Genomic DNA, 26,760 nt, shown 5'->3' with positions numbered 1-26,760 from the left:
CGACCCAGGCTGGTCCCCACCCGGTTTTTCTGCTATGGAGCAATATATACACGTTCTATCCCATAGTTTTCTCGCTCAAAACCTTTTTTTGACTCCTCCCGCCTCTCGCTTTTTGAAGTCCTCACCCGAGAGGTAGATTCCCGCCCTGGAGTGCAGCGCCGCGGCCCCAGTCCGGGGAGGCCGCGTCCTCTGCCTGGCTGTGGGATCCTGCAGACCCCACCCTTTTCCTAAGGCGCCATCACTCCACATTTCCCTCCTCGTGAGGGGCTCTGCCGCTCCCCAGATCTCCCCTCCGCAGTCAGCGCTTTTCCTGAGTCCGCATTGGGGAGGTGCCCGGGGCCTGTCCTTTGACACGGGATGTTCTTGCTTGCCCAGCTCCAACCCCTGTAAAAATGTGCTTCTCCGGTATGCAAACCCTCCTGTGATTGTGTGGGCCAAAGACATCAGGAGACAGACAGAGAACAGTAGGAAACCTGAGTCTGAGAAAAGAAGAATGGGAAACACCCACAACAGATGGCAAAGTAGAGGATGGGTGAGGGATTTGCCAAGAGACAGCAAAAGTGGGGGGGAAAAAAAGGAGAAAAGCAACTGGAGAAATGTAGAGAAAAGCGAAATGTACAGAGATGAAGGACAGCAAGGCAGGGATGAGGCAGCAAAGAGGGAGGCTCAGGAGAGTGAGGGAGACGAGGAGGGGTTTGGAGCCGGGGCAGACAGAGCAGAGGGTGCTGGTGGCAAGGAGAACAGAGGGAAGCACAGCACGGAGGACACCTGGGGATGTGGGGTGCCAGAGAGTGGGTACGGGGGATATAACAGGGAAGAGAGAATTTAACAGGGAGAGCAGAGGAGGCGCAGATATGGGAGAAGAGGCAGAAATTGTATAGAGATTGAGGACAATCGAAAGATTCCAGAAAAGGAGCAACAAGAGGTTAAATAATTTGGGAGGATGGAGCAGAAGAGGTGGAAGAGGAGGAATAGAGGGGAGAAGGGGATAAACAGCAGGAGAGGAGAGGGGGACAAAGTGAGAAGCAGAATTCCAGGGAAAAAGAAAAGAGCTAGAGGCTGGGCGCGGTGGCTCACACCTGGAATCCCAGCACTTTGGGAGGCCAAGGTGGATGGATCACCTGAGGTTGAGAGTTCGAGCCAAGCCTGACCAGCATGGAGAAATCTCCTCTCTACTAAAAATATAACATTAGCTGGGCGTGGTGGCTCATGTCTGTAATCCCAGCTACTACAAGGGCTGAAGCAGGAAAAGAGGCGGAGGTTGCAGGAAAAAACAAACAAACAACAACAACCACAAGAGCTAGAGAGAGAGCGGTAGAATGAGAGAGATGTACAGAATTAGGGAGGGAAGTACAGTAATGAAGAAAGAGGGGCTGGGTGCAGTGGCTCCTGCCTGTTATCCCCGCATTTCAGGAGACTGAGGCAAGGGGATTGATGGAGTGCAGGAGTTCCAGACCAGCCTGGGCAGCATAGTGAGACCCCATCTCTGACACTCTCACACACACTCTCACACACTCTCATACACGCACACTCTCACACACTAACTGGGCATGATGGTGTGTACCTGTACTCCCAGCTACTCTGGAGGCTGAAGCAGGAGAGTCACTTGAGCCCAGGAGATCTAGGCTGCAGTGAGCCGAGATCATGCCGCTGCACTCCAGCCTGGTTAACAGAGCCAGACCCTGTCTCAGAAGAAAAAAAGGGTTGGGAGATTTTGGGTTCAGATGAGTGGATGAATTCATTGGATATGATTAGTTGGGACATGTTGACTTCATAAGTTATATTATATAATAACTTAGAACTTTAAAAAATTATACAGATGAGATTGAGAATTTACATATTCACATCTATAAGATATGTGCATTCTATAAAGCTTGGTATCAGAGGTTAGCTTCCACTTGGAATCCCTATTCAGCTAGAGGGCAGTGATTTATTCAGTTGTGAGTCACTTTCTTCCCTTTTCCCAGAGTAGGGTAGGAAGTGGGGCAGTGAAGTGGAAAAAAATCATTTTATGGGCTGAGTGCAATGGCTCACGCCCGTAATCCCAGCACTTTGGGAGGCCAAGGTGGGTGAATCACCTGAGGTCTGGAGTTTGAGACCAGCCTGACAAACATGGAGAAAATCTGTCTCTACCAAAAATACAAAATTACCTGGGCATGGTGGTGCATGCCTGCAATCCCAGCTACTTGGGAGACTGAGGCAGGAGAATCGCTTGAACCCAAGAAGTGGAGGTTTCAGTGAGTGGAGATTGCACCATTGCACTCCAGGCCAGGAAACAAGAGTGAAACTTTATCTCAAAAAAGCAAAACAAAACAACAAATAATTACTTTATGTGATTATATAACACTTATAATTTAATTAATTGCTATGTTGAGGCAGGGTGTGGTTCTGTGGCTCCGGCTGGAGTGCAGTGGGGTGATCTCCTCTAATTACAGCCTCAACCTGGTAGACCCAAGTGATCCTCCTGACTCAGTCTCCCAAGTAGGTGAAACCACAGGCATGAGCCACCAAACCTGACTAGGTTTTGTATTTTTGTGTGTGTGTGGAAATGGAGTATCACTCTGTTTCCTGGGCTGGTGTCAAAATCCTGAGCTCAAAGCGTCCTCCTGTCTTCGCCTCCCAAAGTACTGGGATTGCAGTTGGGATTACAGGGATGAGCCACCGCACCTGGCCTACATAGCACATTTATTTTTATTTTTATTTTTTTTAAAGATGGAGATTTGCTCTTGTTGCCCAGGGCAGAGTGCAATGGCACCATGTCGTTTCACTGCCACCTCCACTTCCCAGGTTCAGGTGATTCTCTTGCCTCAGCCTTCCAAGTAGCTGGGATTACAGGCATAGGCCACCACACCTGGGTAAGCTTTTTATTTTTAGTAGATGCAAGGTTGTACCATATTAACTGGGCTGGTCTCTTGGCCAGGCAAGTCTTGAACTCCTAACCTTGTGATCCGCCTGCCTCTGCTTCTCAAAGTTCTGAAATTACAGGCATGAACCCTCATACCTGGGATTTTTTTTTTTTTTTTTTTTTTAAAGATAGAGTCTTACTCATGTCATCCAGACTGGAGTGCAGTGGGGCAATCTTGGCTCATTGCAACCTGCACACCCTGGACTCAAGTGATCCTCCCACCTGAGCCTCCTAATTAGCGGGGAGCACAGACACAGAGATGTGTACCAGCATGCCTGGCTAAGTGTTTGTATTTTTCGTAGAGATGGGGTTTCACCATGTTGCCCAGGCTGGTCTCAAACTCCTGTGCTCATACGATCCACCTCCCTCGGCCTTCCAGAGTGCTGGGATTAAAGTCGTGAGCCACCACACCCAGCCTCTGCCTGGGCTTTGGTGAGGACTGGGTCTGTGCCCTGAAGGGGAGCTCATTCCATCCCAGCTCCCCACTGGAGCTTCTCCAGTAGGGATGCGGGTTCTGAAAAAAGGGATCAAAAATCACTTAGTTTTTTTGTAGGAGTTTATCATCCCTGGTGCAGTGGGCAGCAGAGGGAACCATATTTCTTCAGGGTGAGGTCTCCTTTATGTGTGTCGTCGTGTTCCAGGGAGGGAGTGTGTTGATTCTGAGCAATAAACAACGTATTTTTGACTTTCAGGATTGACTTCTAAAGACCCTTGATACATGAGGAAGAAACCCGGAAGGGGAAGAGAGAAGCAAAGGAGCCAGGGATGGCTCTTCCTCAGGTGAGATGATCTTCTCCATCTATTGTTCTGTCTCCTTCCTTTCAGAAATGCTGGGCCTTGCAGTTGGGAATCTTCTCTGAGTCTGAAGCGTCCTACCTGACAGGTTTGCTGGCACTCACCCATGCTTTCCCTCAGTCCCTCTCATCTCAGATTCCATTTCTGGTGACCCAGTGACATGAGCTTGGGAAGAGGCTGCACTGGGCATGGTCTTGGGAAGGGCTCACCCCAGACATGGATGGAGACAGGGTGTGGGCCCCGTGGTGTCAGGGCTGCTGGGCAGCAGGGATTGTTCAGGGGCCACATCTGGATGCACCGTTAGCTCGCTGTAGACCAGGAGTAGAGCAGCTGCCAATGGAAGTTATGTATTAATGTGTACAAAGTCCATGATAAATTCTAGAAAGGGAGTCCAATAATGGCCGAGTGTGGTAGCTTAGGCCTGTAATCCCAGCACTTTGGAAGACCAAGCCGGGTGAATCACTTGAAATCAGGAGTTTGAGACCAGTCTGGCCAATATGGTGAAACCCTGTCTCCACTAAAATTACACAAATTAGCTGGGCATGGTGACATGTGCCTGTAGTCCCAGCTACTCGGGAGGCTGCGGCAGGAGAATCGCATAAACCCAGGAGTCAGAGGTTGCAGGGAGCTGAGATCGCAACACTGCGTTCCAGTCTGGTGACGGAACCAGTCTCTGTCTCAAAAAACAAACAAAAAAACAAAGAAACTAAACACAGAAAATTAGCCAGGCATAGTGGCACGTACCTGTAGTCCCAGCTACTAGGGAGGCTGAGGCAGGAAAATTGCTTGAACTGGGAGGTGGAGGTTGTAGGGAGCTCAGATTCCGCCAGTGCACTCTACTCTGGATAACAGATGGAGACTACGTCTCAAAAAACAAAACAAGACTTGAGGTGAAGGGTTACTCTGTCACATACTTCGTTGATTCCCTCGGCCCTTTTGCCTCTGTTGTACTATAGCCACTATTTTTTGGTTATGCTAATATTTGTGAAAAGAGGTCTTGTATTTCCTGCATCGTAACAACATCAGTTCTACTTTGCCTAGTTTAATTACTTATGAATAAAACAACCAAATTTGCTTTAAAAAAAAAAGAAAAATTTTTTTCTGCCTGATTTTATACTACATTTTTAGGTAATTAGTGAGCTTTTGTGTTTCTGACTCCAAAATTCTATTTTTTTTTTTTTTTGAGACAGGGTTTCGCTCTTGTTACCCAGGCTGGAGTGCAATGGCGCGATCTCAGCGCACCGCAACCTCCGCCTCCTGAGTTCACGCAATTCTCCTGCCTCAGCCTCCTGAGTAGCTGGGATTACAGGCACGCACCACAATGTCCAGCTAATTTTTTGTATTTTTAGTAGAGACGGGGTTTCACCATGTTGACCAGGATGGTCTGGATCTCTTGACCTTGTGATCCACCCGCCTTGGCTTCCCAAAGTGCTGGAATTACAGGCGTGAGCCACCGCGCCCAGCGACTCCAAACTTCTTACTCGTTAGAATGGAAAGTTCACACACAGACATGAATAATACAAGGTGTTTTATTCCATCATTATTTTAAGAATATGAAAGCAACCTAAATAATAACAGGAGATTTATTAAACCGTTCTCAACGCCTTAAGCTCATGGAGACTGTGATGTTACTGTGGAGAGGCTTGTGAAACAGGTGTTTTCGGTAAAAATGGTTACGATTTTTCTCAAATATGTGAGCAGTACTTCTTTTTTATCCTTGTAGGATGGAAGCTTATTTTTATTCCAATTATTACTATTATTTCTTCAGACAAAGCCTCTCTCTGTTGTTCAGGCTGGAGTGCAGTGGCATGAACTCAGCTCCCTGCAACCACCGCCTTCCAGGTTCAAGGGATTCTCCTGCCTCAGCCTCCCAAGTAACTGGGATTATAGGCATGTGTGACCACACCTTGCTAATTTTTTTTGAAGTTTTAGTAGAGATGGAGTTTCACCATGTCACCAGGCTGATCTCAAACTGCTGACCTCAGGTAATCCACCCACCTCAGCCTCCGAGAGTGTTGGGATTACAGGTGTGAGCCACTATTCCCAGCTTACCAATTATTAAATATATATTTTTATGTTTAAACACCACACGATGTACATACTTGTTTTGTGGTAAAGCTTCAAGCAAAGCTGCAGCTTAGCCCCTTGGCTGTAAAGTACCTCCTTACCCTGTCCCGTTCTCCGCCCTCCTTCCAGCCTCACCGGGGACCCACTATGTCAGTTCTGTGCCAGACGTTAGAGCAACTCTCATACTTGTGTATTTCTGAATCGTTACGGTGCTTTCGAAAAAATTCTGCAGTAAATTAAAACATTTTTTTACTGGGCCAGTCGCGGTGGCTCACGCCTGTAATCCCAGCACTTTGGGAGGCGGAGTCGGGTAGATCACGACGTCAAGAGATCGAGACCATCCTGGTCAACATGGTGAAACCCAGTATCTACTAAAAATACAAAAAATTAGCTGGGCATGGTGGCGCGTGCCTGTAATCCCAGCTACTCAGGAGGCTGAGGCAGGAGAATTGCCTGAACCCAGGAGGCAGAGGTTGCGTTGAGCCAAGATCGCGCCATTGCACTCCAGCCTGGGTAACGAGCGAAACTCCATCTCAAAAAAAAAAAAAAAAAGAAAACAACATTTTTTATTTTTTATTTTTTACTTTAGGTTTGGGGCTACATGTGAAGGTTTGTTACATGGGCGAAGTCATGTCATTGGGGTTTTTGTACAGATTATTTCATCGCTCTGGTACTAAGCCCAGTACCCAATAGTTATTTTATATCTCTTTATTTTTTTGAGACTGAGATTTGCTCTTGTTGCTGAGGCTGGAGTATAATGGAATAATCTCGGCTCACTGTAACCTGCGCCTCCTGGGTTCAGCGATTATCCTGCCTTAGCCTCCTGAGCAGCTGGTATTACAGGTGCCTGCCACTGTGTCCGGCTAATTTTTCTTTTTTTTTTTTTTTGAGACGGAGTTTCGCTCTTGTTGCCCAGGCTGGAGTGCAATGGCGCGATCTCGGCTCACCGCAACCTCCGCCTCCTGGGTTCAAGCAGTTCTGCCTCAGCCTCCCAAGTAGCTGAGATTACAGGCGTGCGCCACCATGCCCAGCTAATTTTTGTATTTTTAGTAGAGATGGGGTTTCACTGTGTTGGCCAGGCTGGACTCAAACTCCTGACCTCGTGATCTGCCCGCCTCTGCCTCCCAGAGTGTTGGGATTATAGGTCTGAGCCACTGTGCCTGGCTGTCCGTCCATTCTTATTCCTTATAATGCTGTGTATTTTCTTGACCTCAGACATCAGAAGATAGTGATCTTAACATGTATTTCAGTTCTTATATTGTGTGCTGGTGGCAAGTAGAAATTGTGTCTTTTTTCTTAAGAGGGAATTGTTCAGCATTCTGGAGGCTGTATAAATGGACTTACTATTTGCTTCCTGGTTTTATCATGGGTTACAATATTTTACTAATTAATTTACATGATTTTACATATGGGTTTTTGGTATCTGGTATGCAGTATAACTGACACATACTACACGGTAATGTCACAAAGTGCCACTGGGTGCTGTGGCTCACACCTGTAATTTTTTAATTTTGGGAGGCCAAGGCAGGTGAATCACTTGGGTTCTGAAATTTGAGACTAGTCTGGCCAACAAGGTGAAACTGCATCTCAACTAAAAGTGTAAAAAATTGGGAGGGGGCGGGGTGAGAAAATAAAATAAAATAAAAATGCAAAAAATTAGCTGGGCATGGTGGTGCATGCCTGTAGTCACAGCTACTCAGGAGGCTGAGGCAGGAGAATTGCTTGCATGGGAGATTGTGCCATTGCACTCTAGCCTGATGTAACAGAGTGACAAAAAAATTAAAATACAATTTTTTTTAAATCACAGTGTGCCTTTTCTGAATGTATATAGGTAATTTTATTCAGAAAAACTTTTTATTAACTTTTTTTTTTTTTGAGACAGAATCTCACTTTGCCGCCCAGGCTGGAGTGTAGTGGTGAAATCTCAGCTCACTGAAACCTCTGACTCTTGGGTTTAAGCACTTCTTATGCCTCAGCCTCCTGAGTAGCTGGGATTACAGGTGTGCGCCACCACGTCTCTACTAAAAATACAAAAAACTAGCTGGGCATGGTGGCGCGTGCCTGTAATCCCAGCTACTCAGGAGGCTGAGGCAGGAGAATTGCCTGAACCCAGGAGGCGGAGGTTGCGGTGAGCCGAGATCGCGCCATTGCACTCCAGCCTGGGTAACAAGAGCGAAACTCCGTCTCAAAAAAAAAAAAAAAAAAAAAAAAAAAAAAGTTTAAAGGAAAAAAAAAAAGAGAGAGATGAGGAAGGGAGCCCACATTGGCCGGACCCGGAGGCTCAGTGATCCTCCCACGGCTGTTTCCAGAGTAGCGGGAACCTGATGCATCCCTGCACTGTTTAAGCAGCAGGTGGTGACCTCCTCCCGGGCCTGAGCACTCCACCCCGCATCCCAGGCCGTGACCCTAAGAGAGTCTCCAAAGCTGAGCCCAGGGTGAACACTCCCTCCCAAGTGAACGGAAAATAGAAACGGAGAGAATTTCTATTCTGTTCTGTGGGCCGCCAGCATGAAATCGTACGTTCCGCCCAGGTAGGGCTTTGCATTTCAAGCGTTCTTGCCCGGTCTTCTCTCCAAAACCTGAAAAATAAAGGCGCGGGGAGCGAGCCTCAGAGAGGCACAGGTTCAAACCCTTATGGTCCTCTGGTTTCTAAAGGCAAGGTCTCTCCGCCTCGGGCCTCGCGCCCACTTCGCCAGGACCCCGCCCACCTCCACGTGGGTTCCGCCCACCTCCACGTGAACCCCGCCCACGTCACGTGGGTCCCGCCCAGGCCTGGCTTCCGTCCTGCGCGCGCAGACTCTTACAAACCGGAAGCGGATCGCGTGAAGGGGAGGTCACGCCGCAGCTCGTGAGTTTCGCTCTGTCTTGTATTAAGTCTGCGCTTCACAGGTCCCCGGGGTTCTGTACCTGGGCCATGGGGTCCCCACAGACCTGGAAATCTCCCCTATCTTCCTTCACGCAGAGCAAATTGAGACATTCCCGTGAGAGTCCAGGGGTCGCTTCCTTGAAGGTGCAAAGTCTCCCTGAGGCTGGTCCCGTCCCCGGTCTTTGCACCACAGGGCCATGTGCACGCTTCTTATCGCCAAGTTTTCCTGCTCAAAACCTTTCCCGGAGGGCCGGGCGCGGTGGCTCACACCTGTAATTCCAGCACTTTGGGAGGCCGAGGTGGGTGGATCACCTGAGGTCAGGAGTTCAAGAACAGCCTGGCCATCATGGAGAAACCCCATCTTTAAAAACAAAACAAACAAAACAACCCTTTTTTCTAAGTCCTCCCGACCCGGGCTTTTTAAAGTCCTCACCCTAGGGGTGGATTCCCGCCCTGGGCGCCTCCCACCCTCGCCCTAGTCGGCTTCCGGAGCACAGCGCCACGGCCACAGCCCCGCCCTGGAGGTCGCGCCTTTGCCTGGTCCTGGAATCCTGCAGACCCCACCCTCGTCTTAAGGCCCCGTCGCCCCGACACTCCCTCCTTGTGCTGAACCCTGCAGCTCCCCAGGACTCCCCTCCGCAGTCACCGCTTTCCCAGAGCTCGCGTTGGGGAGGTGCCCAAGGTCTGTCCTGTGCCAGGGTGTTCTTGCCTGCCCAACTCCAGACCCTGGAAAGTGCGCTTCTTATTCCAAACCCTCCTGTGATTGTGTGGGCCAAAGGGATCAGGAGACAGACAAGGCAGTAGAAAACCTGACGCAGAGAGAAGAATGAGAGAGACTGGTAACAGATGGCAAAGTAGAGTATGGGTGAGGGATTTGCCAAGAGACAGCAAAAGTGAAAAAAAAAAAAGTGGAGAAAAGCAACTGGAAAAATGCAGGGAAAAGCGAGAGGTACAGAGATAAAGGAAGCAAGGCAGGTATGGGGCAGCAAAGAGGGTCGCTCGTCAGAGTGAGGGAGAGGAGGAGGGACTCGGAGCAGAGTGGTGCTGGTGACAAAGAACAGAGGAAACCACAGCAGGGAGGACCCTGGGAATGTGGGGTGCCAGAAAGTGGAGACAGGGTGGAACAGGGAGAGCAGGGGAGGCGCAGAGACGGGAGAAGAGGCGGAAACGTACTGAGATTGAACGAAAAAGAGGTTAAATAAGTTGGGAGGATGGAGCGGAAGTGGCGGACGAGAAGGAATCGAGGGGAGAAGGGAATAAACAGCAGGAGAGGAGAGAGGTACAAAGTGAGCAGAATCCCAGGAAAAAAGAAATAAGAGCTAGAGAGAGAAGGGGGAGTAAGAGATATGTACAGAACTAGGGAGGGAAACAGTCATAAAGAGGGGCTGGGCGCAGTGGCTCCCACCTGTTATCCCAGCGCTTTAGGAGGCTGAGGCAAGGAGATTTTTTTTTTTTTTTTTTTTTTGCCAAGACGGAGTCTTGCTCCTGTAACTCCCATGTGTACCACGCCTGGCTAATTTTTGTAGTTTTAGTAGAGACCGGGTTATCTGCCTGCCTCAGCCTCCCAAAGTGCTGGGATTACAGGCGTGAACCACCGCATCTGGCCCAGACAAGGGGAATTCTTGAGTCTAAGAGTTTGAGGCCAACCTGGGCAACATAGTGAGACCCCAGTCTCTGCCAAAAAAAGAAAAAAAATTAACTGGGCGTGATGGTGCGCACTTGTAATCTCAGCTACTCTGGAGGCTGAGGCAGGAGGATCACTGGAGCACAGGAGGTCCAGGCTGCAGTGAGCCGAGATGATGCCATTGCACTCCAGTGTGGTCAAGAGAGTGGGACCCTGTCTCCAAAACAAAACAAAACACAAAAAGGCAGTTTAGTTGAGTGGATGAGTTTATTGGGTATGATTAGTTGTGACATGTTGACTTCTGTGTATACAATCTACTAACTTAAAACTTGTTTAAATTATACAGATGGAGAATTTTAAAATTTCTATCTATAAGACATGTACTTTCTTTCTTTTTTTTTTTTTTTTTTTTTTTTTTTTTGAGACGGAGTTTCGCTCTTGTTACCCAGGCTGGAGTGCAATGACGTGATCTCGGCACACTGCAACCTCCGCCTCCTGGGCTCTGGCAATTCTCCTGCCTCAGCCTCCTGAGTAGCTGGGATTACAGGCACGTGCCACCATGCCCAGCTAATTTTTTGCACTTTTAGTAGAGACGGGGTTTCACCATGTTGACCAGGATGGTCTCAATCTCTCGGCCTCCCAAAGTGCTGGGATTACAGGCTTCAGCCACCGCGCCCGGCTGATTTTTTTTTTTTTTTTTTTTTTTCTTGAGACGGAGTTTTGCTCTTGTTACCCAGGCTGGAGTGCAATGGCGCGATCTCCGGCTCACCGCAACCTCCGTCTCCTGGGTTCAAGCAATTCTCCTGCCTCAGCCTCCTGAGTAGCTGGGACTACAGGCACGCGCCACCGTACCCAGCTATTTTTTTGTATTTTTAGTAGAGACGGGGTTTCACCATGTTGACCGGGATGGTCTCGATCTCTTGACCTTGTGATCCACCCGCGTCGGCCTCCCAAAGTGCTGGGATTACAGGCTTGAGCCACCGCGTCCGGCTTTTTTTTTTTTTTTTTTTTTTTAAGTGGCTTGCCATTGTAAAAAGTTTGATTGTTAAAGTACATCCTTGGGGCCGGGCGCGGTGGCTCAAGCCTGTAATCCCAGCACTTTGGGAGGCCGAGGCGGGTGGATCACGAGGTCAAGAGATCGAGACCATCCTGGTCAACATGGTGAAACCCCGTCTCTACTAAAAATACTAAAAATTAGCTGGGCATGGTGGCGTGTGCCTGTAATCCCAGCTACTCAGGAGGCTGAGGCAGGAGAATTGCCTGAACCCAGGAGGCGGAGGTTGCGGTGAGCCGAGATCGCGCCATTGCACTCCAGCCTGGGCAACAAGAGCGAAACTCCGTCTCAAAAAAAAAAAAAAAAAAAAAAAAAAGTACATCCTTCTTAAAGATGTCAGTGACCTTTTACCTTAACATCAAAATGTAGTTTAACCAGTTACTTTATTTTTCAGTTTACTTTCCTTACGTCATATGTTAAAATTTTGAGCTGTGAGCTTTTTTAAATTTTTTTCTTTTGAGATGGAATCTCACTCTGTCTCCCAGGCTGGACTGCAGTGGCATGATCTCGGCTCACTATAACTTACTCTGCCTCCTGGGCTCAAATGATTTTCCTGCCTCAGCCTCCTGAGTAGCTGGGATTACAGGCACGCGCCACCATGCCCAGCTAATTTTTTTGTATTTTTAGTAGAGACGGGGTTTCACCATGTTGACCAGGATGGTCTCGATCTCTTGACCTCATGATCCACCCGCCTCGGCCTCCCAAAGTGCTGGGATTACAGGCTTGAGCCACCGCGCCTGGCCTATATTTATTTTTGAATGTCACTGTGTCACCCAGGCTGGAATGCACTGGCATGATCTTGGCTGACTGCCACCTCTATCTCCCAGGTTAAAGCGATTCTCCTGCCTCAGACTCCCTAGTAGCTGGTATTACAGACACCCACCAAACCTGGCTACTTTTTGTATTTTTTGTTAGGGATGGAGTAACTCCTGACTTCAAGTAATTGCCTGCTTCGGCCTTCCACAGTGCTAGTATTACAGGAAATGAGCTACTGTGCCCAGCAGAATTTTTGTATTTTTAGTAGAGACAGGGTTTCATCATGTTGGCCAGGCTGGTCTCAAACTCCTGACAGATCAAGTGATCCACCCGCCTTGGATTTCAGACACAGACGTGCACCAGCATGCCTGGCTAAGTTTTTGTGTTGTTAGTAGAGATGGGGTTTCACCACATTGACCAGGCTGGTCTCAAACTCCTGAGCTCAAGCGATCCACCACCTCAGCCTCCCAAAGTTCTGGGAGTACAGGCATGAGCCACCGCACCAGCCTCTGCCTGGGCTTTGGTGAGGGCTGGGTCTGTGCCCTGAAGGGGAGCTCATTCCAGCCCAGCTCCCCACTGATGCCGTGTGTGTGTTGGGCTTCTCCAGGAGGGAAGCAGGTTCTAAAGAAAGGGGTCAAGGAATCACTTAGTTTTCTTGTAGGAGTTTATTGTCCCTGGTGCAGTGGGCAGCAGAGGGAACCGTATTTCCTCAGGGTGAGGTCTCCTTTATACGTGTCGTCGTGAGGGAGGGGGTGTGTTGATTCTGAGCAATAAACAGCATATTTTTAACATTCAGGATTGACTTCCAAAGACTCTTGATACGTGAGGACGAAACCCGGAAGAGGAAGAAGGAAGCAAAGGAGCCAGGGATGGCTCTTCCTCAGGTGAGATGATCTTCTCCATCTATTGTTCTGTCTCCTTCCTTTCAGAAATGCTGGGCCTTGGAGTTGGGAATCTTCTCTGAGTCTGAAGCGTCCTGCCTGACAGGTTTGCTGGCACTCACCCATGCCTTCCCTCAGTCCCTCTCATCTCACTTAGATTCCATCTCTGGTGACCCAGTGACATGAGCTTGGGAAGAGGCTGCACTGGGCATGGTCCTGGGAAGGGCTCACCTCAGATGTGGATGGAGATGGGGTGTGGGCCCCGTGGTGTCAGGGCTGCTGGGCAGCAGGGATTGTTCAGGGGCCACATCGGGATGCTCCATCAGCTCTCTGTAGACCAGGAGTAGAGCAGCTGCCCATGGAAGTTACGTATTAATGTGCACAAAGGACGTGGTAAATTTTCTGAAAGGTGACCAGTAAGGGGAAATCTTTTCTGCCTGATTTTATGCTACATGTTTAGGTAATTAAGTGAATTGTTAGGTTTCTGACTCCAAAAATCTTACTCAAAATGGAAAGTTCAGACATGAATGATACAAGGTGTTTTATCCCATCATTCTTTTAAGCATATGAAACCAACGTAAATAATAGCAGGAGATTCATTAAACCATTCTTAGTGCATTAAGCTCATGGAGACCGTGGTGTTACTGTGAGAGGCTTGTGAAACAGGTGTTTTTGGTATCAGTAGTTATGATTTTTCTCAAATAGGGGAGCAGTACTTCTTTATCCTAAAGGATGGAGCCATGTTCTCATTCCACCTATCATCGTCATCATCATCAACATCATCAACATCATTTATTATTTGAGATGGAGCCTCCCTGTGTTGCCCAGACGGAAGTGTCGTGGCATGGTCTCGGCTCACTGCAACCTCCTCCTTCCAGGGTCAAGCGATCTTCTGCCTCAGCCTTGCATGTAGCTGGGGTTATAGGCATGTGGCCACCACGGCTGGCTAATTTTTAATATTTACTATTTAGTAGAGATGGGATTTCACCATGTTGGCCAGGTGGGTCTGAAATTCCTGACCTCAGGTGATCCACCCGCCTCGCCTACCGGAGTGTTGGGATTACAGGTGCAAGCCACCATGCCCAGCCCACAAATTATTATTAAATACATACTTTTATATTTAAACACCACATGATGTATATATTTGTTTTGTGGTAAAGCTCCAAGCAAAGCTGCAGCTTAACCCCTTGGCCATAAAGCACCTCCTTTCCCTCCACCCTCCCTCCACCTTCACTGGGGAGACACTAAGGTTAGCTCTGTGTCAGGTGTCATTGCAAGTCACATACATGTGGATTTCTGTATCATTATTAGACTTCAGAAAAAATGCTGCAGTAAATCAAAAAAATGTAATATTCTTTTACCTGAGGTTTGGGTCTACATGTGAGGGCTTGTTACAGAAGTAATCTCATGTCATCAGGGTTTGTTGTACAGATTGTTTCATCACCTGGTATTAAGGCCAGTACGCAATAGTTATTTATTTATTTTTAATTGTACTTTACGTTCTGGGGTACGTGTGCAGAACATGAAGGTCTGTTACATAGGTACACACATGCCATGGTGGTTGCCTGCATCCATCACCCTGTCATCTACATTAGCTATTTCTCCTAATGCTGTCCCTCCCCATCCCCCACCCCCTGACAGGCCCCAGTGTGTGATGTTCCCCTCCCTGTTTCCATATGTTCTCATTGTTCAGCTCCCACTTTTGAGTGAGAATGTGTGTTCAGTTTTCTGTTTGTGGGTTAGTTTGCTTAGAAAGATGGTTTCCAGCTTCATCCATGTCCCTGCAAAGGACAAGAACTCATCTTTTTCTGTGGCTGCGTAGTATTCCATGGTGCATCTGTGCCACATTTTCTTTATCCAGTCTGTCACTGGTGGGCATTTGTGTTGGTTCCAAGTCTTTGCTATTGTGAACAGTGCCACAGTAAACGTACGTGTGCATGTGTCTTTATAATAGAATGATTTATACTCCTTTGGTTATATATCTAGTAATGTCATTGCTGGGTCAAATGGTATTTCTAGTTCTAGATCCTTGAGGAGTTGCCACACTGTCTTCCACAATGGTTGAACTCATTTATTTTATTTTATTTTTTTATTTTTTTGAGACAGAGTTTCGCTCTTGTTACCCAGGCTGGAGTGCAATGGCGCGATCTCGGCTCACCGCAACCTCCGCCTCCTGGGTTCAGGCAATTCTCCTGCCTCAGCCTCCTGAGTAGCTGGGATTACGGGCACGCGCCGCCATGCCCAGCTAATTTTTTGTATTTTTAGTAGAGACGGGGTTTCACCGTGTTGACCAGGATGGTCTCGATCTCTTGACCTCGTGATCCACCCGCCTCGGCCTCCCAAAGTGCTGGGATTACAGGCTTGAGCCACCGCGCCCGGCTGGTTGAACTCATTTACACTCCCACCAGCAGTGTTAAAGCATTCCTGTTTTCCACGTTCTCTCCAGCATCTGTTGTCCCCTGATGACTACTTTTTTTGGACAGAGTCTTGCTCTGGAGTAGTGGTGTGATCTCGGCTCACTGCAACCTCAGCCTCCTGAGTAGCTGGGATTACAGGCGCTTGCCACCACACCCGGCTAATTTTTTTTCTTTTTGTATTTTTAGTGGAGATGGGGTTTTACTATCGTTGCCAGGATGGTCTTGATCTCTTGACCTTGTGATCCACCTGCCTCGGTTTCCCAGTGTGCTGGGATTACAGGCATGTACCACCATGCCCAGCCCAAACTTGCTACTTTTTATGTTTTGAAAACTTTTATATATATATGTATGTATATACACACACACCAGACACACACACGCATATACATACATATATACATACATATGTGTATAATATATTTTGAAAATCTGCAGAAAATGACAACCCTTTGTATTAACATCTAGTTTTGTTTTGTTTTTGTTTGTTTGTTTTTTTTTTTTGAGATAGAGTCTCGCTCTGTTGCCCAGGCTGGAGTGCAGTGATACAGTCTCAGCTCACTGCAGCCTCCACCTCCCAGGTTCAAATGATTCTCCTGCTTCAGCCTCCAGAGTAGCCAGGACTACCACCACCATGCCCGGCTACTTTTTTGTACTGTGTTAGCCACGATGATCTGGATCTGCTGACCTCATGATTTGCCTGCCTTGACCTCCCAAAGTTCTGGGATTACAGGCGTGAGCCACTGAGACTGGCCCATTAACCTCTAGTTTTTTTGTGAGTCTGTGTAGGTTTTTATTGTTTTTTGGACACATATATACAAAATGGATTTTCATACTTTCAGTACTTTTGTTTTCATGTATTTTATGTTATTTTGAGACACACTCTTGCTTTGTTGCCCAGGCTGGAGCACAGTGGCATGATCTTAGGCAATCTTAGCTCACTGCCAGCTCTACCCTCAGGTCAGCCATTCTCTAACCTCAGCCTCCCAAGTAGCTGGGACCACAGGTGCCTGCCACCATGCCCGGCTAATTTTGTTTTTTTTGTGAGTGTGTGTAGGTTTTATTTTGCAGTCATATATATACAAAATGGATTTTTGGCCAGGCGCGGTGGTTCACGCCTGTAGTCTCCCAGCACTTTGAGAGGCCAAGGTGGGTGGATCACCTGAGGTTGGAAGTTCCAGACCAACCTGACCAAAATGGAGAAACCCTGTCTCCACTAAAAGTACAAAAAATTAGCCAGGCGTCATGTTGCATACCTGTAATCCCAGCTGTTCAGGAGGCTGAGGCAGGAGAATCACTTGAACCCGGGAGGTTGAGGTTGCTGTGAGCCAAGATTGCGCCATTGCACTCCAGCCTGAGCAACAAGAGCAAAACTGTCTCAAATAATAATAATAACAATTAATTAATGAAAAACAAAATGGATTTTCATACTTTGAGAAGTTTTGTTTTCATGTATTTTGTTTTGAGAGGAGGTCTTGCTTTGTTGCCCAGGCTGGAGACCAGTGGCACAGTCTTAGATCATAGCAACCTTCACCCTGAAGCGGAAGCCATCTTCTTTTTTTTTTTTTTGAGACGGAGTTTCTCTCTTGTTACCCAGGCTGGAGTGCAATGGCGCGATCTCGGCTCACCGCAACCTCCGCCTCCTGGGTTCAGGCAATTCTCCTGTCTCAGCCTCCTGAGTAGCTGGGATTACAGGCACGCACCACCATGCCCAGCTAACTTTTTGTATTTTTAGTAGAGACGGGGTTTCACCATGTTGACTAGGACGGTCTCGATCTCTTGACCTCGTGATCCACCCGCCTCGGCCTCCCAAAGTGATGGGATTACAGGCTTGAGCCACCGCGCCCGGCTGCCATCTTCTTAAGTAGCTGGGACCACAGGTGCCTACCACCATGCTTGGCTAATATTTTTTTTTTTTTTTTTTTTTTGAGACAGAGTCTCTGTTGCCCGGGCTGGAGTGCAGTGGTGCAATCTCAGGTCACTGCAACGTTTGCCTCATGGGATCAAGCATTTCTCCTGCCTCCACCTCCCGGATAGCTGGGATTACAGGCATGTGCCCTGTGCCCAGCAGATCTTTCATAGTGGACATTGTCATCTCTGAAGACATTACTCATGCTCTGCCTCATGTAGATACTGAATGTCACTTGGTGTGTCAATGAAAAGTTTATAACATTTCTATAGCAGAAACCCTGCATTGATTTTTTGTTTGTGTATTTCTTCTATCATCCACAAACATAAAAAATACTGAGAAGGGGCCGGGCGCGGTGGCTCAAGCCTGTAATCCCAGCACTTTGGGAGGCTGAGGCAGGTGGATCACGAGGTCAAGAGATCGAGACCATCCCGGTCAACATAGTGAAACCCCGTCTCTACTAAAAATACAAAAAATTAGCTGGGCGTGGTGGCACATGCCTGTAATCCCAGCTACTCAGGAGGCTGAGGCAGGAGAATTGCCTGAACCCAGGAGGTGGAGGTTGCGGTGAGCCGAGATCGTGCCATTGCACTCCAGCCTGGGTAACAAGAGTGAAACTCTATCTCAAAAAAAAAAAAAAAAAAAAAAAAAAAAAAAATACTGAGAAGGAATCATGACCTCTTCAAAAGGTGTAATAAACACAACCGGGAAGCCATAATGTGTTGAAAAATCCCTTTTTCGATTTGTCAGAACATTCCCTACAATTAAATCCGTGCTTTCACCTCTGGGCTCTTCTGATTCTCTGTAAAGATCAGAACTCCTCCCATAACCATGTGGTTAAAATGTGGTTTCCTTTCAGGGTCTATTGACATTCAGGGATGTGGCTGTAGAATTCTCTCCGGAGGAGTGGAAATGCCTGGACCCTGCTCAGAAGACTTTACACAGGGACGTGATGCTGGAGAACTACAGGAATCTGCTCTCCCTGGGTGAGTCCAACTTCCCCCAGAAGCGTGGACGTGCCCTTGTGTATGTTTGTATTTTCTCTTTTTGCCTCCTGGGGGCCGCGCCCTTGCTTTGTAGTGGGAAATCAGAGACCTGGGGAGGCCGGTGGGGTTGCAGGAGGATTTTATATAATGTGATCATGGGCTCAGCAGAATTGCTTCCTAATTCTGAGCAAAGGACAAAGAAAATGGGGTCCCTTTTATGCACCTATATGGTACAGGATGACGAAGCAGAAAGCAGGTTTACAGAAGCTAGAACAAAGAACAGTTCATCAGCATGTGACATGTCTTGGGATGCCCTTTACATTTGAAAAGTCACATTTTGAGTAACACAGTCTGCAGTTTTGAGCTTATCTGCTCTGTGACCTTGTAGCGGGTCAGTAAGAAAAAGAGAAATTTTTTTTTTTTTTTTTGAGACGGAGTTTCGATCGTTACCCAGGCTGGAGTGCAATGGCGCGATCTCGGCTCACTGCAACCTCCGCCTCCTGGCTTCAGGCAATTCTCCTGCCTCAGCCTCCCGAGTAGCTGGGATTACAGGCACGTGCCACCATGCCCAGCTAATTTTTTGTATTTTTAGTAGAGACGGGGTTTCACCATGTTGACCAGGATGGTCTCGATCTCTTGACCTCGTGATCCACCCGCCTCGGCCTCCCAAAGTGCTGGGATTACAGGCTTGAGCCACCGCGCCCGGCCGAAAAAGAAATTTTTAGATGCCTGGTACCTTTGCTAAATGAGGGGAGGATCGATACGGTTAAATGGTTTGCAGGAAGGCAGTTAATATTCTGCTTCAACAGAGCTGGGGAGGTATCATATTAAACAGGACACGATGCGGCAATATTTATTATATAGCAACTGCAAATTACAAGGTTTTGTTTTGCCATTGTTGTGACTGTTTTGTTTTGCCGTTACTGCGATCGCTGCATTCTCGCCTTCATTCCCCCCTTTGTTGATTTTTATGAATAACACTTTAATAGAAAGAAAGCACCACCACCACTGTGGGCATCTAATTACCGTTCTCTTTAGATTTTTGGTTTGTTTTTCTCTCCTTTTCCCCTTCTTCTTTCTGTTGGTTTAATCTGATTGGTATTTCTTTTCTTTGTTCTTTTTTTTTTTATAAACAGGGTTTCACCATGTTGGCCAGGCTGGTCTTGAACTCCTGACCTCAGGTGATCCACCTGCCTCGGCCTCCCAAAGTGCTGAGATTACAGGTGTGAGCCACCAAGCCCAGCCTCTGATTGGTATTTCTCTGAGGTGATTTACTAGACTTATTTAAGTATATCTAATTCCTTGTAGCTCAGTGTCAGGGCGGAAGGGTTACACAAGTGTGTTGTAGATCCTTTTAAGGAAAGTCTTTAAGATTGCCTTTATACCTGGACGTGATGATTGACAGTAGGCTGGGGTGTTAGCTCATGGTGAACGTATAGCATTGCGTTAGATCCTTTCAGATCAGAAGCTCCTTTCCTGCCATGAAAGGCACAAAATCAACTCTTACCTTGGCTCCTGATGGCCCCTTCTCGACTGTGCCTGTCTTAGGTCGCCCCTCCTCTGAGGATTCTTTTTTTTTTTTTTTTTTTTTTTTTTTTTTTTTTTTTTGAGACAGAGTTTCGCTCTTGTTACCCAGGCTGGAGTGCAATGGCGCGATCTCGGCTCACCGCAACCTCCGCCTCCTGGGTTCAGGCAATTCTCCTGCCTCAGCCTCCCAAGTAGCTGGGATTACAGGAACGCACCAGCACGCCCAGCTAATTTTTGTATTTTTAGTAGAGATGGGGTTTCACCATGTTGACCAGGATGGTCTCGCTCTCTCGACCTTGTGATCCGCCCACCTCGACCTCCTAAAGTGCTGGGATTACAGGCTTAAGCCACTGCACCCGGCCTTTTTTTTTTTTTTTCTTTTTTTAAAGATGGGGTTTCATCATGTTTGGTCAGGCTGGTCTTGAACTCCTGACCTCAGGTGATCAGCCCACCTTGGCCTCAAAAGTGTTTGGATTACAGGAGTGAGCCACCATGCCTGGCCTAGATTTCCTTCTAACAGGCCCCTCTGCTGCAGGTCTGCTGGAGTTTGCTGGAGGCCCACTCCAGACCCTGCTTGCCTGGGAACCAGCTGCAGGGGCTGCAGAACAGCCAAGATTGCTGCCTGTTTCTTCCTCTAGTAGCTTCATCCCAGAAGGGTACCCACCAGGTGTCAGCCAGAGCTCTCCTGTATGAGTGACTCCCAGTCAGGATAAACGGGGTTCAGGGAGCCACTTCAGGGGGCAGTCAGACCCTTATCAGAGCTCAAGTGCTGTGCTGAGAGCTCTGTTGCTCCCGTCCGAGCTGCCAGGCAGGGACATTTAAATCTGCTGACACAGAACCCACAACCGCCCCTTTTCCCAGGTGTTCTGTCCCAGGAAGGTGGGGTCTCATTTATAAGTCTTTGATGGGCTTGTGCATTTTTTTAGAGATGCCCTGCCCAGCAAGAAGGGAGTCTTGCCACTGTTGGCCTGCAGAGGCCCTGCTGAGATACTGTGGGCTCCGCCCAGTTGCTGTGTAAACTTCCCAGCAACTTAGTTTATGCAGGTGAGGTTTAAACTCCCTACCAAAGCCTCAGTAATCCATTATCACCAGTTTCTCGGCAGCAGTTAGATAGGTTAAATTTTCCACATCTCTCCTTTTTGGGCTAAGTAATAATCTAAAGCTAGTCTGTTCTGGTAAATGGCATTCCTCATTTTTATAGACTGTACAGCCAACAGGTCTAACGCTTGTGCAGTTTAATTGGTAATGATTTCAAGTATGTAACCTTATAATGTAATTGAGCATATAGATAGGAGTATGGTATCCCCATGACCCGTCTTGTACCCAGGTCGCTCGCCTGTAATACTGAATCATTCTTTCAGGGGTCAATCAATATCTTTCCCGTCTCCTATTTTTATAACTCCTCTGATATCTACACTTCTTTTACTTCTGTTTCCCACCTCATCGTAAACAGGTATCCTAGAGTTTCTCCCAGCTGCAAGGGGAGTAAGAATAAGGTTGATCTCACTGTCCCTAGTGCACAGGTCCCTGTCCAGTTGGCTGGTAACTGCCAGTAGCTTGCTGTCCACAAACACGTTAAAGGCCAGCGGGTGCCTGGAGTTGAAACCGGCAGTGGTTTAAAGCTGGGAAGTGAGATAATGCGTTGTAGCGTGACAGTCTGGAGGTAACTTTACCTTGTTTGTTCTTTTTTTTTTAAAAAAAGATGGGGCTTCACCATGATGGCCAGGCTGGTCTTGAACTCCTGACCTCAGGTGATCCATCCACCTCAGCCTCCCAAAGTGCTAGGATTACAGGTGTGAGCCACTGCACCCGTCCTAACCTTGTTTATTCTTGCCCCACCACAAAGTTTTCCTTACTCTTTGGTGGTAGTATTGCTGCCCTAGACAAGCCAGTTCTTTTTTTTTTTTTTTTGAGATTGAGTTTCGCTCTTGTTACCCAGGCTGGAGTGCAATGGTGCGATCTCGGCTCACCGCCACCTCCGCCTCCTGGGTTCAGGCAATTCTCCTGCCTCAGCCTCCTGAGTAGCTGGGACTACAGGCACGCGCCACCATGCCCAGCTAATTTTTTTTGTATTTTTAGTAGAGACGGGGTTTCACCATGTTGACCAGGATGGTCTCGATCTCTCGATCTCGTGATCCGCCTGCCTCAGCCTCCCAAAGTGCTGGGATTACAGGCGTGAGCCACCGCGCCCAGCCAGTTCTTTTACTGGATTAGTGAAAGTGTGTCCCCAGCGGTCAATCAGTACCTTCCGATGACGGAAGTTTTTAGGAGCCAAATACTTGAGTGCTTGAGTGTAGGCATGGGAGAGGTGAAGTCAGGGTCAGGTTTTCTTGAGACATTAACTTGTTTGCTTCCCATGGCCGTTGATCTCCCGTGATAGAGCCTCCACAGACATAGCAGGAGGAAACAGCTAGGTGATCAGCTATACATTCAGCCAGTTAAGCAAACAGATTACTGGCTGCTGGAGGGCATTCAAAAACCTCCTGGTTAGTTCTTTTATAATTTTCATAAAATGACCTCAAAACGTGGAGCTGAGGTTGATGGGGATGTGCCCGAGTTCCCTCTTTGATAATATACAAACAGGCACTGGGACTGTTTCCATAAACAGCATTATGGGGTGACCAGTAGTCCATGTGGGTAGATCTGGCTTTAGGATAGTAAGCTTTATAGGATGGCAGGTTTTCGTTTCTCAGTTTGGCTTCATTGGCATTTTAGTAAGTACAAGTGTTCCTGATACTGCCATTTGGGGAACCCTGCAGGGGACCAAGTATTGTGCAGTACCTATAATTATTTTCCTGGGTTCAGGGGAGCAAGGTGGAGAAAATCTCGGCCCACACATACTTACAAAGTGTGCTATGATGTCTTTCCCAGGTTAGGTGACGACAGGTAGAGTAGGCGATGCCTAAGTATGTTGCTTGGCAGGCATCAAGATACAAAGGGAATGCTCCTTTATGGAAGGATGAGACCTCAGTCCTGTTTAGAAGAGGACCTTTTTTTTGACTCCATTTGTATTTTAAAAGAGGTCCTAGACATGGACTTGGGGTCATAACATACCTAAGATTGCTCATTGCCTGGGTTACAAACTGAATAAATTGTTTGATTGCAAGCGCAAGCCCCTAGCTGAGTCCCTGTACACTTAGGTTTGATACAGCAGCGTCTTAACTGCTGTATTTCCAGTCCGAGTAGTTTGCAGGCAGTAAGGACATTCTTCTACCAGTTGCCCGCCCGTTTGTACAGATACGGAAGTTAACAATAGTAGAATAAAAATTAACCTTTCTATACCACTCCACAGGGGCAGGGTGAATCTTTCCTTGGACATAAGGGTTGGCAAAGATGACAGCTTAGTAGTAGAATAGTTAACAATACTATGATAGCAATTAGATTGAACATTTCAGTTCGTGTTTACTTTTGACGACTCCTCAAGCTTCAGTTGTGCGTGGACTCACCAGCCTCTGGTGATGCAGCTGGGCAGGCCTGCTGCCTTTGTTGGCGGTTCGGTCTCGTCTCAGGGTCACCCTGGTCGGGGGTTCAGGATTGCACTCACTGGTCCACTTCTCCTGGGCTGCTGTGGATTTTCATTGGCTGTGATGAATTCAGGGCACGATGCCTGCAACCTTTACAGCAGGTGGGGTGGACAAAACTACAGTATGTGGCCCATCCCAAGTTGGCCCTAAGGTAGTCAGGGTTTTTTTTGAGCCAGAGTTTCGCTCTTGTTACCCAGGCTGGAGTGCAATGGCGCGATCTCGGCTCACCGCTACCTCCGCCTCCTGGGCTCAGGCAATTCTCCTGCCTCAGCCTCCTGAGTAGCTGGGATGACAGGCACGCGCCACCATGCCCAGCTACTTGTTTGTATTTTTAGTAGAGACGGGGTTTCACCATGTTGACCAGGATGGTCTCGATCTCTTGACCTCGTGATCCACCCACCTTGGTCTCCCAAAGTGCTGGGATTACAGGCTTGAGCCACCGCGCCCGGCGTCAGGTTCCACTTTTTAACCCAAACTGAGTCTCCACGTTTGAAGGGATGTCCTGGGTCTGTTAGGCTGATAGGTAATTTTTCATGAACCCAGCCTCCTATTTCTTACATAGTGATGCCTAAAGCCTCTATTTGCTTTCTTAGGGTTAATTCTCCTAACTCTCATGTCTCCCTTAATTTGGGTGATGACTGGTGATGGTCGGCTGAACACAGTTTCATACGGTGAATACCCGGTCTGTTCGGTGAGGGTACACCTGATTCGGAGGAGGACCATGGGCAAGGCCTGATCTCATCACAGCTGGGTTTCCTGGTAGAATTTCTTTAATAGTTGTTTGAGTGTTCAGTTTACACCCTCAGTTTTTCCTGAGCTCTGTGGGAAACAGGCAGTGTGCCATTGACAGTTAATTTTCAATAGCAGTGTTAGGTCTTGGACACCTTCGCCTGCAAATGCTGGCACATTGTCTGATCCTATAGTTGAGGGTAGCCCAAATCTGGGGATAATAATCTCTTTTAATAAGAATCGAGTTATAGGCCGGACGCGGAGGCTCACACCTGTAATCCCAGCACTTTGGGAGGCTGAGGCGGGTGGATCACGAGGTCAGGAGATCGAGACCATCCTGGTCAACATGGTGAAACCCCGTCTCTACTAAAAATACAAAAATTAGCTGGGCGTGGTGGCACGTGCCTGTAATCCCAGCTACTCAGGAGGATGAGGCAGGAGAATTGCCTGAACCCAGGTGGCGGAGGTTGCGGTGAGCCGAGATCGTGCCATTGCACTCCAGCCTGGGTAACAAGAGCGAAACTCCGTCCCAAAAACAAAACAAAAAAAAGAATAATCGAGTTACTTCTCGTGCCTTTTCTATCCTGGTGGGGAAAGCCTTTACCCAACCTGAGTTGGTATAGACAGACACTAACATATAATGATAGCCTCCTACCCGGGGCAACTCTAAAATCTACAGGAAACTTTTCACAAGCGGCTGCCCCTATTCCTTGAATTCCTGGGGGCCTGGTTGGCCTTTGCCTGGGGTTGTTCTGAGCACTGCCTAAGCATTATTCACAAACAGCTTGGGAGATGACAGTTAGCCGTGGCACCCCACCAGCGTTTCTAGTGCTGTCTTTCCCATCTGAGTTTCTTGGTGGAATTGTTTTACAAACCTGGCGGCTATGACTTCAGGAATAGCTAACCTTCTGTCTGAGAATTGCCACCATCCTTTAGTATAGGCTCTATTTTCTTGAGCAAACCCGGGCTTCTCATTTGGAAAGTAATTTGGCTCCTCGAGGCGCACGGTACAGGCTGCCTCTTAGGTGCTGTGGTAGAAGGTGGGGTGTTCATTGCTGCACGCCCGGCTTCTCCGTCTGCTTTCCTCTTTCCTGTGGCCTCAGCAGTGTGCAACAGCTATTTTGGTTCCCATACTGCATTTAAAAGTTGTGAGGTCTTTTCTGGGTATTTCACACTTGTTCCTCTGGCACTTAAGAGTCCTCTATCTTGGTATATGCGCCCATGTACATGCAGTATAGCAGAAGCCTGCGCTGAGCGCGTATGTTGGCTCTTTTGCCCTGAGCAGCAGTGCTCTTTGGAGGCTGTTAATCCTCTCTGGGCTGATGTTCCTGTTGGCAGGCTTTGGGCTCCTACTATTGAATCTACAGTCACAACTGCATATCCAGCCCACCTGGCTCCTCCTGTCCCAAAGCTGCTGCTATCTGGAAGGTACTCACCATCTGGATTCTGGAGGAGGCAATCTGTGATCTTTCCCTCTGGAGAAGATGTCATCTTCTGTTTCTATACAGCCATGAAGGGGAGCTCCTGGCTCTAGTGGGAGCAGGTAGCAGGGTTAAGAGCGTTTACAGTTTTTAAAGTTTTCGGGGATTTTCACAGAAGAGTCCCTGGTATTGGGTCATTGCGGCTTCCTGTATGAGCATGAGCGGCAAGAGCCTTAAATCAGGGCAGCCATCCCCGAGACAGAGTCCAGCTGCTTAGGTAGGTAGGTAGGCTGCTGGGCGGCGCCATGATCCTAGAATCAGTTAAGACGCCAGCAGCCATTCCCTTTCGCTCACTAACGAACGTGCAGGAAGAAGGGCTTAGTTATGTCCGGCAGTCCTAAGGCGAGGCCCTAACTAGAGCTGTTTTGATTGCTTTAAAAAAATGCTTTTTGTTGCTCAGGTCCTCAGATGAAGGATTCCTTTTCCCTCGCTTTGGTGGCTTCATATCACAGTTTTGCCATTAGTGAGAAATTTGGAATCCAAATACAGCAAAAGCTGCTGCTCCCAGGATCTCTTTTACGTGTGGGAGGCTGGGGCTGGAATCCCACAGACAGCTTCCTTGCGTGCGCCACCTAGCATAGGTCACCCTTGGTTTCTGACAGACTCCAAGTTGTGTTGCTCCCACAACAAATCCAGGCTCGCTTTCTGGATACTTCACACCCTGCCTTCCCTAGAAGGTAAACGGGGTCTTGGGTTCCACTGGGACAGTCCTCTAAAGTGGGGGCTGCTGAAAGAAAATGATCTTCGTACTGTAGTACACAGTCTTTATTTCGTGGGGTGTAGGCATTAAATCAGATGCTTGAGCCTCACTCAAGATGGTGGGGGAGTTCTTGAACCCTTGGGGAAGCCTGGTCCAAGTAAGTTGGAAACTTCCCCATTGAAAAGGAAACAGGGTTTGACTGGTGCAAGGCAGAGGCCAAAGAAGGCATCTTTTAAGTCTAAACAGTGACCCACGCTCCATTGGAGGGGATTAGTGAGCGTGGAGCGTGTGGGTTTGGAACTTCTGGGTGAACAGTTACCGTAGGCTGGTTTACAGTTCGCAAGTCCTGTGCTGACCTATAGTTATGGGAGGCAAACGTCCCATCATTGGGTAGTGGCACTGGTGAGAGCAGAGTATTCCAAGGTGACTGATGTGACACCAGAATGCTGTTTTCTGAGCCATTCTAGATGCTTTTCTCTGCCTAGGATAACCCCTTGGGTTATAGGATGCTGGCACAGCCAGACTGGGGTGACTCCTGTGTT

General features: G+C 48.0%; 1 protein-coding gene across 28 annotated transcripts in view; it reads left to right on the top strand.

Moving 5' to 3' along the window:
• The window catches only part of ZNF83 (zinc finger protein 83), a 97,554-nt gene that overhangs the window by 40,758 nt on the left and 30,036 nt on the right, over positions 1 to 26,760 (top strand). For 23 of the 28 annotated variants that reach the window (XR_012513658.1, XR_012513652.1, XR_012513647.1 and 20 more), the window contains exons 2-4: positions 3,598 to 3,685; positions 12,864 to 12,951; positions 18,131 to 18,257. Coding sequence is in view for 7 of the 28 variants with exons in the window: in XM_074385571.1 (XP_074241672.1) it covers positions 3,624 to 3,685; positions 12,864 to 12,951; positions 18,131 to 18,257 (277 nt within the window). In the remaining 21 variants the exon portion in view is untranslated. The other 5 variants (XM_074385574.1, XM_039466624.2, XM_074385572.1 and 2 more) reach the window with 5 other exon arrangements.

Source organism: Saimiri boliviensis, chromosome 14, assembly GCF_048565385.1.
Source record: "Saimiri boliviensis isolate mSaiBol1 chromosome 14, mSaiBol1.pri, whole genome shotgun sequence".
Taxonomy (NCBI): domain Eukaryota; kingdom Metazoa; phylum Chordata; class Mammalia; order Primates; family Cebidae; genus Saimiri; species Saimiri boliviensis.
The sequence above is the reverse complement of the archived record's forward strand: the minus strand, read 5'-3'. Positions and strand labels throughout refer to the sequence as shown.